Here is a 15547-nt window from a genome sequence, read left to right as displayed (position 1 = left end):
AGTCAAGGGTTGTGATGACTTGTGATTTTACATTTTCATTCTTTACATTTTGTTTTCCTTAGAGTTCATCATTCATTCATTTATTCATGTTTTTAAGGCCCTCCCTTTCTCCCTGTCTTGTTTTCTCTTCCTTTTCACTTTTTTTACATCAATCATATTTGATTTACAAAGTCTAACATGGCATGCTTCCTTTCATTTTGCTTAGATGTAGCAGATATTCTGTCAGTCTCCTTCTTTCCTTCTTTTCCTCTTTCTCTTTCCTTCCTCCCTCTCTTATTATTTCCTCTTTGTAACCTTGCTTTCTTGAAGTCTTTCAGCTCCTGTCTGTATAGGTTGTTCTCTAAGTCTGCTGCAAAGCTGTCAACCTGGGACATTCTTCCACTGTCATCTAAGGAATTTCCTTTAATTCTCTTTGTTGAATCTCCTACTTTTAGATCCTATTTCTTCTTTCTTGGTATATGCCCTTATTTTGGAAAAGCGAAGTCTTCTAAAGAATGGATGCATGGGAAGTCAGATTTTGAAATCTTTCACACCAGAAATGGCTTTATTTTTCCTGTATACTTGAATGACTGTTTTTTCTGGGTATAAATAGCTCTATGTAGAAAATATTTTCCTCTAAAAATTTTGAAGATACTAATTTATTATCATTTTGAGAAATCTGAAGGCGTTCTGATTCCTGATGTTCCTGTTGTATTTTGCCTGTTTATATTCTTTCTGGAATTTAGGCTTTCCTAAATTTTTTCCCTAAGCTTTTAGGAATTAAAAAACCTCTACAATTATGAAATGTCATGGTAATGGAAACTTGTGGGAGCATTCCCCACCCCACCACTGTGTTGTTCATTTTGAAGAGGTCTGATAAACCCTGTCAATCTGGAAATACTTCAGTTTGGACTTACCTTCTTCATTTTCTGGAATTATTTTCACTCAGGTTCTATCTGCCTGGATCCTTTAATTTTTAAAAATATCTTCTTTTCCTTCTCATGTTCTTTTGGTCCAGTTTAGTTCCTGAGTTCTATCTTTGGAACTTTTTGTTGAGTTTTTAACCTTTCGTCATATTTCAGCTTTCATAAGCCTCCTCTTTTTTTGGTTTCTCTGCTGTTCTCTGAATTCTTAAAAAATATAACACCTGTTTTCATTTATGAGTTTGATATCATTCTTCCCTCTCATGCTTTCCTCTGTTGGTAAAGCATTCTATTCTCTGTTCTGTCTGCCTCTCGTATTCTCTTTGTGAATCTTTCGCCTCAGAGCCTGCCCACATGTTGAGATATTTGGTGGTTCCTGCACCAGGTAACGAAAAGCCAAGTAGACAGTAGCGTGTTGCCAGGAAGGGGCTTCCCTGTGGGATTAGCATGCAGAGGCTTGGCTGATTCCCCAGGGCACTGCGGCTGTCAGTTTTTTCTTGGAATGGTCAGCTAAGAGAGGAAATCTCCAACTATTATGTGCAGTTTTCCATCTTGCTGCCCCTTTCTTGGGGCCAAATGACGGGAAAGGACTGGATATCTTTCCATCTAGTATGTAAGACACTCCCATGGGCCTGTCTCTCCCTCCACCCTACCTGGTGTCCTTGAAATCAGAGGCACTCCGGTAAATTTCCAGTTTTCTGCAAAACTGGGAACGAAAAGTCACCTGATTGCATGGGGTGTGTGAGGGAATCTGAGGTGCCAACTCTCTTTTCTTTTGTGAGCTTTTCAGCCAGTCCTCTCATTTAGCTCTCCCAGCGTTCTGTGTCCACAGGTTTCTGGTGCCTCTGCTTCTGGAGTCTATATGTGATCCTCTGTCATCAGTATGCCTCCTTCCTCCCAGTTAACCATCCTATCCTAGGTTTACTTTAGCTGTTGTTTTTTTTTTTTTAGTGGTAGCTTTTCAGTTACCACTCAACCATCAGAGTTCCAGTCTCCAAAAGATAGTTTACTTCATGCTTAGCTTATTTTTTTACTTTGAGGGTTAGTACCTTTTTATGATTTTTGTCTTGTTTTTTGTTTGTTTCTTTACTGTCATTTTTAAAGTGGGATTTTGTGAGGAAACAAATAAACATATATTTCCACATACTTTATTTAAGCAGGAGTCCAGCTATCCTTTTTGTTCTTGACATATTTGATTAGTATTTGTGGTGTCTAAGAAAAAGAGGATTTCAACTCTTTTCCGCCTAAACATTAATTTTTGAATGTTTTATTCATAGGATGCCTCACTGATGGACATGAATTCCTTCAGCCCTCTGATGCCGACATCCCCTTTATCAATGATAAACCAAGTCAAGTTTGAAGATGAGCCAGATTTGAAAGATCTTTTTATTACAGTTGATGAACCTGAAAGCCATGTTACTACAATTGAAACTTTTATTACTTATAGGATTATTACTAAGGTAAATATTTAACGAACATTTTCTTGACCATACTTGCTTCTTTGAATGTTTAGAACTACTTTTTGTTCACTTTGACACTCAAGTTAGAGAATTTTAGCAGAATTAAGTGCTGGTCTTTCAGCCATTTTGAATAAGACATTGCATCTTATCTATCCGTCACTTGTCCTATATGAATTTGGATTAACTTGGGTACCAGTCACTTGTATTTTAGCAGTTGTGCTTCTTAAAATAGGAACATCTTAATGTTTTAGTTTAAAGATTATAAAGAAACATATCTGGGAAAGAACTTGCTAATAAAGAAAACAACTGGTTCAAAACGTAACTCAGTATTCTGTATTCACATTTCTTCTGAAGATTACAAAAATTTTTTTCATTTGTTTTCCAAATAAGAGCACATGGTGGGATTTCCCTGGTGGTCCAGTGGTTAAGAAACCGCCTTCCAGTGCAGAGGGACATGGATTCAATCCCTGGTCAGGGAACGAGGATCCCACATGCTGTGGGGCACCGACGCCCATGTGCTGCAACTAGAGAGCCCATGTACCGCAGCAAAGACCCAGCAAAGCCAAAAAGAAAAAAAAAAAAAGCAAATGGTTACTTTATTTCTTTCTCTTATATATGAGATGCTTTTAGGTGTTTAGTGATGCAAAGGCAGAACAGATCTGGAACCCAAGTCTCCTTAATCCTCAGACAAGGCTCTGTGAAATGACAGCTTACACTAACAAAACAGCCAAATAGTATAATCTTTTTTGCGATTATAATCTTTGTGTAACAGCAGCCTTTAAGAATTCTGTTTATACGTTATAACATTTTGTTTGTGAATTCTCACTCTCTGACTCTGGAAGTGCATGCCTTTTGTAGCTGAAAATCTTTTGGACCCTCCACATACAATCACTTCCTTCAGTACGGCCTGCTAATTATGTTGCACTAAGATGTGTGTATCTCAGCTCTTCACTCAGATTCTTAAAATCTTCCCTTGACTCCTCATTTCCTACAGAATAAGGTGCAGACTCCTTTGTATGACATTCAGAGACCCTGTCAGTCTGGAGTCAGCCTACTATATACGACTCGCCTCTTACTGCCTACTTTTAATACCCCTGCTCTTCACTCGCATACAACTACCTCTTTTATCTGAATATTCTAGGGTATTTCTTGCTGTCATAACTTTGCATATGCTGCTTCTTCTGTCTGATATGCCCTTCCCACTTTCAGACAGAAGAACTACTGTTTATTTTTCAAGATGCAATTCGAAACGATGCTCACCCCCTCTGCTCCCACAAGCTAAAAATCCTCTTTCTACTGTTTGCTCACACTGTTCTAACTGAACTCCTAAAGAAAATAAGATATGACAGTGCAGCAAAGAAATGAAAAGCCTAGGCCTAATCCTTCTAAGCCTCAGGTTTTTTTTTTTTTAATCTTTAAAACTGAACTGAAAATAGGACCTGGTTTTGTACAGTTGCTGTAAGAATTCATTTAGGATGGGTACTCAATGTGAAACCCTTAACAGGGTGCCTGACACATGATAAGTATTCAGTATTTGCTACCTGCCTGTGTGTATGTCAGTAACACGTGTGGTTTTTATTTATTCCCACTGAGTCTGTGAGCTTCTCAAGGCAGGTAATCGTATCTTAAATTATCCATAATTGTGAACACAGTCCTTGGGATGTAGCACCTAAGTCATTTAACCTTTTGGTGAGTGGATGAGTGAAGACATTTATGGTGTCAGAGCCCTGTCGAAAGGCTACAGAGCAGGACAGCATGAAGTAGAACCTTCTTGTCACCTTTTCTTGCTGTTTAATTAAGCTCTGTGTGCTGGTTAACTGGTTTGGAAATAAGACAATAACACTAACCTAACAGGATCTTTGTGAATATTCCGTGTGTTACTACAGACACACTGCTAAGAGCAGAGCCATATTTCTCCTGTTACTGCTATTATAATTGTAATCATCCATTTTCATTATCCTTCCTAGCAAAGATTTTGTGACTGAATGATTTCCCCCTCATTTATTTCTTGCAGCAAGACACTTTATAAGCCATCCTATGGATTTCATTCTGATCAGACATACTATTCTTAGGAGTTATCTGTATTGCATCATGCTTTAAATGTGCTGCTTTTATAGTAGTAGTAGTGATAGTGAGAAGATTATAGTGTGTTAAACTGACTTTTATTGTGGGACTTCTTTGTGCCAGGCAATGTTCTAACCACTTGATACATATTAATATTAACTCATCTGAAGCTTACAACAATCCTAGATCTTATGATTTACCCCCATTTTGTGGGTGAGGACATTGAAACTTAAAACTTGCCAAAGGTTACACAACATAGTCGTTAGCTGAGCTGAGATTTAAATCTAGACAGTTTATTTTTATGCTATATAGAGAGCTTCCCTGGTGGCTCAACAGTAAAGAATCCGACTGCGGGGCAGGTGATGCAGGCTCGATCCCTGGGGCAGGAAGATCCCCTGGAGAAGGAAATGGCAGCCCACTCCAGTATCCTTGCCTGGGAAATCCCATGGACAGAGGGGCCTGACAGGCTCCAGTCCACGGGGTTGCGAATAGTTAGACATGACTTAATAACAACAATAACAACAAAACTATATAGATTTTCATTATACTTTTGTGCATCTGTATGTGATTGTGGCAGACTATCTTTCGGCTTAACTGTTATAAAGTGTGTCCCTTTGTTATACACTTGGTTAATTTTACTGCATCCAGTGGCCACGGGACTTGAAAAGGTCAGTTTTCATTCCAATCCCAAAGAAAGATAATGCTCAAATTATGCTCAAACTGCCGCACAATTGCACTCATCTCACACGCTAGTAAAGTAATGCTCAAAATTCTCCAAGCCAGGCTTCAACAATATGTGAACCGTGAACTTCCAGATGTTCAAGCTGGTTTTAGAAAAGAGAACCAGAGATCAAATTGCCAACATCCACTGGATCATTGAAAAAGCAAGAGAGTTCCAGAAAAACATCTATTACTGCTTTATTGACTATGCCAAAGCCTTTGACTGTGTGGATCACAATAAACTGGAAAATTCTGAAAGAGATGGGAATACAAGACCACCTGACCTGCCTCTTGAGAGACCTATATGCAGGTCAGGAAGCAACAGATAGAACTGGACATGGAACAACAGACTGGTTCCAAATAGGAAAAGGAGTCCGTCAAGGCTGTATATTGTCACCCTACTTATTTAACTTATATGCAGAGTACATCATGAGAAACGCTGAGCTGGATGAAGCACAAGCTGGAATCAAGATTGCCGGGAGAAATATCAATATCCTCAGATATGCAGATGATACCACCCTTATGGCAAAAAGTGAAGAAGAACTAAAGAGCCTCTTGATGAAAGTGAAAGAGGAGAGTGAAAACGTTGGCTTAAAGCTCAGAATTCAGAAAACTAAGATCATGGCATCTGTTCCCATCACTTCATGGCAAATAGATGGGAAACAGTGGCAGACTTTATTTTTTTGGTCTTCAAAATCACTGCAGATGGTGACTGCAGCCATGAAATTAAAAAATGCTTACTCCTTGGCAAGAAAGTTATGACCAACCTAGACAGCATATTAAAAAGCAGAGACATTACTTTGCCAAGAAAGGTCCGTCTAGTCAAGGCTATGGTTTTTCCAGTAATCACGTATGGATGGGAGAGTTGGACTATGAAGAAAGCTGAGCGCAGAAGAATTGATGCTTTTGAACTGTGGTGTTGGAGAAGATTCTTGAGAGTCCCTTGGACTGCAAGGAGATCCAACCAGTCCATCCTAAGGGAAATCGGTCCAGGCTGTTCATTGGAATGACTGATGTTAAAAGTCAAACTCCAGTATTGTGGCCACCTGATGCGAAGAGCTGACTCATTTGAAGAGACTCTGATGTTGGAAAAGATTGAGGGCAGGGGGAGAAGGGGATGACAGAGGATGAGATGATTGGATGGCATCACTGACTCAATGAACATGGGTTTGCGTAAATTCCGGGAGTTGGTGATGAACAGGGAGGCGTGGTGTGCTGCAGTTGATGGGGTCGCAAAGAGTTGGATACGACTGAGCGACTGAACTGAACTGAGTTTATAAACTGTACCTATATATACTAAAATATGTATTACAGATACAAGAATATAAACTTTTGGTAGATGTATATTGCATTAGCAAGTAGTCTTTTCTTTGTTGTTTACTTAGTATCACTTATTTACTGATATATTTACTAAAATTCTATTGAGTGCCAGTTATGTTTCAGGCACCATGTTGTATGTTGAGACTATGCCAGCGATTGAGACAGACCCTCTGCCTTTGTGGGAGTTTTCAGTATGAGGGGGCATGGCGTTGACAATGGATATTAAACAACTGTATCTCTTATTAGTTAATTATAGTTATAAATATTGTGACAGAAAAATACAGAATTTTATGAGCATGGTTGTTGTTGGCTTTCACAGCAGGTACTCCATCTAATTAGATTGAAGGATGGCTACCCTGGGAAAGTTTTCATTTTATGAACATTTATATTCATGGACACTAAGATCATAAGGATAAATGCACATACTCTTGTGCCTACATGTACACTGGCAGTCCCTACTTAGGAATACTTAAGAGTACCATGACTGTAAATAATTGTATCAGGAAGCCCACGTTCCTGGCATCCCCTTATGAGAAATGACCCTGATTCTCCAGGTTGAAATATCCAAAGTAACTGCTCTGAAGAAATACTTTCAGTTTCAGAGATCTAGAGATGTGCCTTGCCTTAGGACATGTGGGAGTAAGAACTCAAGAGGTTTAATAAAGGTTTGCCCTCTCACATCCTCATCATGAAGACAAACTCATAAATGCCTGCCGGCTTGTGTCAGTAGTTGGTGATTAAAGTATATTCTTGATTCTAAATTCATTTCCCTCAGAAAAATAGTTTTCGAAATCCTCAGATTTTAGAGTAACTATTTGCCCATGACTGAAGGTCAGTATTGGCTAAATAAATGCATTTTGAGGTATAGTCTTTTAGTCCTAAACTTCAAGTACTCAGGCTCTTATGGTCAGACATGAAAAATTTAACACCATTTACGGTTTACCTTCCATGGGAAAATGTGTTCTAGACTAGAAAAGAGATAAAGCTTCCAAACAACAGGAAAATTTGATGACAAATTTCCAACTTAGAAAGGATTTGTGTTCTAAAAAGTTGTTTTGGAGGACAAATAATATGTAACTTATAACCCTTTAGAAGTCCAATGAAGTCTTACAGTAGGAAGAACGAATGCACTGTCCTTAAGGTTTGTACTTATTCTCTTCTTTCTTCTCTTTATTGTGGTATGTTAGAGAACTCTTAAGTCACTGGCAGGGTGATGAGGACAGAAGCAACCAATTATTTGACATGATTTTATATCTTCCTGTTGCTGGAATTTATACAAGTTTCTTTTGTGTCAACTTGAAGTTTTGGGAATTCTTAAGGACATGTAATGTTCAGTCTTATTTTAACTTCACAGTGTTTAAGTGTTTTTATTGTTAATTATGGCAACTTATTTTTTCTTGGAAATTGGTAGTAAACCTGTACACATGTACCTGGTTTGAATAGGTGTCAGTGAGTATTGTTTAACGAGTTACTTTAACCATGTTTTGTGTATATGGGTATGTATGCATGTGTGTGTATTTGCATATATATGTACACATACCAACTTGTATATATATTGTTAAACTGTGTTTCCACTAGATTTAGTTGGCCTATTTTTACCACTTCCACAATTTGTACCATTTTGCATAATAGATTTTGTAGTTTTTTTTGAACATGTAGTTCCTTAGACTTCTGCATCTCATTTACCTCTACTTTTTCCCACTAAAAAGGGAGTGTTTTGCTAAGATATATTTTATGATATTCTAAACATTCACTTTATGAGAATAAACCTTGGCAAGTGTAGCTTTTGTGAACTTTATTTTATGACAATTAAGATTGCATCTTATTTTGACTTGAACTGCTTAATTTTACAATTGTGTTCATCTGTGTGGGTGATTGATATTTCTGGTGAGTGTGAAATAATGTAATGTGTTATTTATTCCATATTTACTCCTCCAGGAAAATCTCAAACAATATTTCTGTGTAATTTTCTTAAAAACGATTTAAGTGACTTTTTTCTTATAAGAGGTGAGTGTGCATTGTCTAAGCTATTTTTGTGTTTGGCTTGTAATTCAGGTAATAGAGGTGAGGTTGATATTGTGCCCATGTTCTTCTTGTCATATGTGTTGGAATAGATTCTGGTTTGTTGAGAACAGATATTTAATGTGTTTGCTTAACTTTTAGGAGTTTAGGCATATAGTTCAAAATTCCTTGAGAAATGACAGAAAGATTTGCTTTTCACATTAAATTTCCATTAATAACATTTTTAAACAGTGGTAAAATCACTCTGGTTAATGTTAGAATTTTCAAATACTAAAAGCAAATTTTAGCAAAGCAATTCATTTGAGCATATTCCAAGGAAACATTTTTTTTCTCAGTTATGTTCAGGTTATTTTTCCAAGTTGCAAAAATAGGACTTTCCTCAAATTCTGAATTTTGATCATCTTGAGAAATGAAATATATTGGAAACCTAAAGTCAGAACACACTTTCTTGTTAGCAAGAAAGTCATGCCAAAGATAATAGTAGTTAAAATCTTGTGGAAGACAGATGGTGGCTCTGAGACAGATTTTTCAGTTTGGATTTTAAATTTGAGCGTGATGTTTGCTTTCTTTCTGGGAATACTGGAAAGTTTGCTTTGTTGCTTCTGCTACATGAATTGATGACTGCAAAAGAAAAAAAAATGTACAGGCTGACAAACACTGAATAATTAGAATTTGTTAGTTTTTCTTAGAGACCCATTTATTTCAGAATGTCTAAAATAACATTAGGCAAATGTCTTCTGTCTTATATTGCATGTGCTGTTATTTTTTCCTACTTTCTTCAGACATCTCGTGGGGAATTTGACTCCAGTGAATTTGAAGTTAGGAGACGTTATCAAGATTTCCTTTGGTTGAAAGAAAAACTTGAAGAAGCACACCCAACTCTGATTATTCCAGTACGTTTACTTTTTTTTTTTTTTTTTTCACGGAATAGCTGCCATTTTGTCTTGTGAATCATTAGAATATCTTAACACCCAATTTCAGACCTTTGATTCAGTGCAATTCGTTTATCTGGGAAACATTTGTTTTTAAACTTTTCAATCTATGTACAGATTTGTTTTTTTTAACTATTGTAATGTGTTAAGTTTTTCTGGTATTTGGCTCTAGCATTGTGAATTTTGAAAAATTATTTTTATAGGAAATGATCACATGTTCAAATAGTCTTCCAAAAAGAAAAAGTGTAGAATTCCTTATAATCCTGTGCCACAAAATGCTCAGATACCTTTTAATTTTTTTTTTGCCCTAGCCATTGCCAGAAAAGTTTATAGTGAAAGGAATGGTGGAACGCTTTAATGATGACTTCATTGAGACTCGCAGGAAGGCATTGCACAAATTTTTGAACCGAATTGCTGATCATCCGACTCTGACATTTAATGAAGACTTTAAAATTTTTCTTACTGCAGAAGCTTGGGTAAAAAATTTTAATTTATACTCATATAATCCTTCAGTATTTGTACATGTAGTAGGTTGTATACTTCCTCTATTTACCTTTTTAAATCAGGTAGTAGTAACCTTGAATTAAGATGGAGTTTTAAACATTTAAGAAATATCCTTCAGATACAACCCTGTATCAGGCCTACATACGAACATTATGAAAATAATATACCTTTCTCACATATACATCCTCATATTTCTCTTGGTAGCTGATATATTTTTTAAACTGCCTGGGTACTCCTTGCATATAGCTAACACTGAAAATATAAAAACATTTAAAAATTGACACTGCTTTGAGTAGTAATGAGTCAGTTTTTTTCAAGTTAAAAGTTTTTTATTAATAGATGGATGGATGATTATAATTTTCTTACTTTTCCTTCAATTACCTAATTTTAGAGGATCTAATTTCTAATACAGATTCCTTTTATATTCCTTTTATTTTTTTCCTTTCCTTCTATTAAGATATAATTCACCACGAAAGATGATAGGTAGGACAGACGGTCAATATCAAATACTTAATGACCAATGTTGAGTTTTCTGTCTCTCAGTTGTTGCCAAAGTGTTGAAGCTAAAGAAGTGATTCATCTCAATTTTGACAGTACTTGGTGTCTGGAAGCCCTGTGTGACTTATGTGAGAAGAATTTGTGGCCTGACTCCAGACCCTTAGAAGCTGTTAGAAACATTCTCTACAGTCAGCAGTTGCAGTAACAGCTTGCTAGTTGTGACTTGTGCTCTTTCTGATAATATTTACTCTATCAAATGATGCAGTAGCCCTCCTGAATAGACGTAGTGCCTGGTCAAGGGTGGCATTTGTTATTATATTCTTTGCACACAAAATCATACTGACTTGGAAATTAGCAAGTTTATATGTTATTTTGGGTAAGACCTTCAAGAAAGAAGATCTTGTAAAGATAATATATTATTTAATATTTGGGTGACTATTACATAATATTGTTTTTATCTATAGATCTGGTAGTCAGCATTATTATTTATAGATTTTTGTACCTGTGTGAATGTTTATGTTACACTTTGACATTGTTACTCTTCAGTAACAATGCTGACTGCCAAATCCACAGATAAAAATATTATTATGTATTATTTATCCAGATATTAAATAACACATTATCTTTTCCAGATCGTCTTTGATCTCAAACCTATGTTTCAGTAAGTGCTGTACCCATTGTCAGAATCCCTTGTCCTTCTTGGTGTTCTTTTTTAGTAGGCCATACTTCTGAAGGGATACTTCTGTGCGGTGTATCCTTTTATAACATTTCTACTTTGCAAATCTGTAGCTGACTCTCCTAAATTAACTGTGAACCATCTATTACATATTTTATTAAAAATCTTTCTCCAAAGACAGCCAGTCAGTTGAGAAAGTATAACAGTTTATCCAGTTAAGTTGGTTGCAGAGCTATGGTCAGGGAGTTTATTTCCCAACTATTCCAGTGACTTTAAGAAAGCAGAGCCAGTTAGTGCTTAGCAATGAAGCCCTTGGGGTCAGACTGCCAGGACTTCAATCCCTACCCACCAATTCATTGCTCTTGGACCTTGAGCAAGCTTCTTTAACCTTCCTTTGCTTCTGTTTTCTTCTGTACAATGAGGATAATAATAGAACCTGTTTCATTGTGTTATTGTGAGTGATGTATATAAACATGCAGGTATAGTGCCAATAACATTAAGCTCTTCATAAATGCTAGCCATTATTATAACTAAAGGATTAACAAAGTTTCCCAATTTTTCTTCCTAGGGAGTAGCTTAGACCCTGAGAGGTATTTTTCTCAATCATTTTTCTAAATTCCTGTTAATAAAATACAGGTTTCATCTCATATCATTCTTCGTATCTTCTCCAGTATCTTTGTAAGTGCAGTTCCCTCTGTTATACCTTGCTGATTGAAGGATCTGAGAAAACATGATTACATGTTTTACAGGAGCACTTTGGAAAGGAATGTTATCGAGGAGACTGAGACTTAGAGAAAAGACTGTGTGCCCTAACTCATCTGCTTCAAATTAACATGAAATAAAAAAGATGTATATGGAACCTTTTTATCATCTTTATTCTTCCGATTAGATTTCTTTTTTGTTGTTGGATCTTAGAATATCATTGTTTGCTTCATCACTGATTTTTTTTTTTTTTTTTTTTTTGTTCCTAGGAATTCTCTTCTCACAAGAAGCAAGGGCCTGGATTACTCAGCAGGATGGGACAGTCAGTCAGAGCGGTTGCATTGTCAATGAGAGGAGTTAAAAGTCGCCCTGAGGAGTTCATGGAAATGAATAACTTCATTGAAATATTTAGCCAGAAAATAAATTTGATAGATAAAATATCTCAGAGAATCTACAAGGAAGAACGGGGTATGTAGAACTGCTGAACTGTGATCTCAAAGTTGTTGCATTTCTGATGAATCTTTTCCATTTGCTGGTGTGGTAAGGCAGCATCAACTTAGCATTTCTTTTGGTCACTCTTAGGATTTCTGTCTCTGCTTACAGTGCCCATCTGTTATTGCATGCTGTTTACTGTATCTAATTAGGGCCCTTAGCATATTCATCATAGTTGTTTTAAAATCATGCTCTCATTCCAGCATCTCTGCCACATCTGGTTCTGATGCTTGCTCTCTCTTTAAATTGTGTTTTTTGCCTTTTAGTATGTCTTGTAATTTTTTTCCCCCCTGGTAGCCAGACATGATGTACTCATAAAAGTGAACAGGCCTTTAGTAATGTGGTGGCGAGGTGTGGGGAGGAGAAGCTTTCTGGAGACCTGTGGTTAGGTCTCAGTCCTTTCGTGAGTCTGTGCCTCTGGACCACTGTGAGCCTCACAGAAGTTCAGGGTTTCTGCTTCCCCCTCTTAGTTGAGACAGGATGACCAGGGTGGGCTCAAGTTAGGTGTTTCCCTTCCTCCAGCTCAGCTGTGCTTAGGCGCTCAGTCGTGTCTGACTCTTTGTGACTCCATGGACTGTCGCCCACCAGGCTCCTCTGTCCATGGGGATTCTCCAGGCAAGAATACTGGAGTGCGTTGCCTTGCTCTCCTCCAGGGGATCTTCCCAACCAGGGATCGACCCCAGGTCTCCCACATTGCAGGCAGGTTCTTTGCCCACTGGGTCATCCAGGGAAGCTACCAGGTCAGTTAGGCTCTCTGATAATACCCCAGCAGGTTATGCTCTGGGTAGCCAGTTTCCCACGAGGGAAGGCCTTGTTAAGAAGAACCCTGAAAAAAAAAAAAAAAAAGAAGAACCCTGGCCATTAGGTAGAGTACCCTGGTTATTACAAAATGGCTTATTTTCTCACCTCCTGCAGGAAGCATAAGTAATTTTACCTAATATTTACTGTGCAGGCTTTTGGAGGTAAATCTCACAATATTGTGGGATTTCACCCATGGCTGGGTTTCTCTGGAGTTTTTAACTCCTTGAATTGTCCATACTAAGACTCCAGCAGTTCATCATTGACAGTTTCAGTTTCCCAACCTGGGCATTGGCTGGGCATTCCTCTCTCTTTCTTCTTTTTAAAAATTTTTATTGGAGTATACCCAGGTATGCCAGTGGTAAAGAACCCACCTGCCAATGCAGGAGACGTAAGAGATGCAGTTTCAATCCCTGGGTTGGGAAGATCCCCTGGAGGAGAAAATGGCAACCCATTCCAGTATTCTTGCCTGGAGAATCTGATGGACAGAGGAGCTTGGAAAGCTACGGACCCTGGGGCTGTAGAGTCAGACGTGACTGGCATGACATAGTACACAGGGGCTTCCTAGGTGGCATTAGTGGTGAAGAACCTGCCTGCCAATGCAGGAGATGTAAGAGACCTGACCCAGGTCTGATCCCTGGGTTGGGACAATCCCCTGGAGGAGGAAATGGCACCCTGCCCCACTATTCTTGCCTTCTTATCTGGAGAATCCCATGGACAGAGGAACCTGGCAGGCTACAGTCCATGGAGTTGCATTGAGTAGGACATGACTGAGCACACACGCACATTCTTATTTCCATTTATAAATAATAGGGATAAAGAGCTTAATATTTTGGGTGCAGTCGGTCTCAAATATTCAACATGGACCATCATTTTAATCAAAGAAGTGATGTTTCAGGAAATAGGGTTTCCACATTTACTTGGGCGGGGGGCGGGGGAGGAGGTTCAGGAACACTATATTAGACCTGTCCAAGCAATGGCAGAGAGATTTAAAATAGATCTCTTTTCCTATTTCAAGTTAGATTTTATTTCGTGATTCTCTGAATTCTGTAAATTCTATGATGAGTTTTTGCTAATTTTTTAAAATTGCATTCACCTACCTTTAAAATAGATGGCGAAGTCTGACAATAATTTGATTTATGCCTTTTTGGTCTGTCTTTGTATTTACCATTTGTAATTTTAAAAAAATCTAGAAGATAATTGTTTTAACTAGGTTCAGTGATTCCAATTCTATTCAGTGAATTCTTGATGGATAGTTAAGTGGTATGGCAATTCAAAGAGACCTCTGGAAACTCTTGACATTTATGAGTTTTGTAGAATATCAAATATCATCATTATGTGTTATATTTACTGGTGCAAGGGACTAGTTTTCAAATCTCTAATCTGCTCTAGTATTTGTGAAATTCTCAAAAGGAAAACTGGGTTTTTGTGGTGGACTTTATAAATTTGAGCTCTCAGTTTCAAGGAGTGGAGGCACACTGGCACAAATTTAAGGGATTTCTTGGTATTTCAAATGTAAAGCTCATTTATCAAGATTTCATTTAAAATGATGGTTTTTTTTTTCTTTTTGAGTTCTGGGAGTCTAAGATATATAAGGCATTTCTTTCATATTTAAATCATGAAGAATTTGGTTATCATAATGAGTCATTTCTCTTTTGACTTGCTTTTTATTCTATTTTTTTTGTTCTGTGACTTTGTTTTGTGTTCCCTAATCAGGCAAATTTGTATTGACCACATCATGTGCTAATGTTTTGTGCTAAAAATTGAAGGAAGGTTAAAATAGTAGCTGTCCCTGAGTTCACAGTCTAGTTGGGGAAACAGATATATTAACAGACAAATTACAGTGCAGCTCATTAAGTGTTTCCATACAGATGCAATTTGAGTGCTATATAACCACAGTTTAGAATTTCAAGGAAGCTCTTTATATTAAAATAAATACTTCACATGGTAAACAACACACTTTGATATATGCAGAAATTAAGAAAAGAAATAAAGGAGAATGTTTTCTTTTCTAGAAATATCAGGGCCTCCCTCGTGGCTCAGACAATAAAGAATCTACCTGCAATGCGGGAGACCCAGGTTCGGTCCAAAGGGAAGATCCCCTGGAGAAGGGATAGTGTCACATGGCCATTATCTAAAATAAAAGATAGGCCTAGATCAGGAGGTGATTTGTAAGGATTCTGCTGCTGCTGCTGCTGCTAAGTCACTTCAGTCGTGTCCGACTCTGTGCCACCCCATAGACGGCAGCCCACCAGGCTCTCCCGTCCCTGGGATTCTCCAGGCAAGAACACTGGAGTGGGTTGCCATTTCCTTCTCCAGTGCATGAAAGTGAAAAGTGAAAGTAAAGTTGGTCAGTCATGTCTAACTCTTCGCGACCCCATGACTGCAGCCTACCAGGCTCCTCCGTCCATGGGATTTTCCAGGCAAGAGTACTGGAGTGGGTGCCACTGCCTCCTC

At 37.7% G+C, this 15547-nt stretch overlaps 1 protein-coding gene across 4 annotated transcripts in view; it reads left to right on the top strand.

The window, feature by feature from the left end:
* The window catches only part of SNX7 (sorting nexin 7), a 107949-nt gene that overhangs the window by 29330 nt on the left and 63072 nt on the right, over window positions 1-15547 (top strand). For all 4 annotated transcript variants that reach the window (XM_043460570.1, XM_043460568.1, XM_043460571.1 and 1 more), the window contains exons 2-5: window positions 2180-2362; window positions 9271-9381; window positions 9732-9896; window positions 12070-12268. In XM_043460570.1, coding sequence (XP_043316505.1) covers window positions 2180-2362; window positions 9271-9381; window positions 9732-9896; window positions 12070-12268 — 658 coding nt within the window. The remainder of the gene's footprint in view (window positions 1-2179; window positions 2363-9270; window positions 9382-9731; window positions 9897-12069; window positions 12269-15547) is intronic.

This window comes from Cervus canadensis, chromosome 2 (assembly GCF_019320065.1).
Source record: "Cervus canadensis isolate Bull #8, Minnesota chromosome 2, ASM1932006v1, whole genome shotgun sequence".
Classification (NCBI taxonomy): domain Eukaryota; kingdom Metazoa; phylum Chordata; class Mammalia; order Artiodactyla; family Cervidae; genus Cervus; species Cervus canadensis.
Note: the sequence above shows the minus strand (reverse complement) of the source record. Positions and strands in the feature narration are given on the sequence as shown.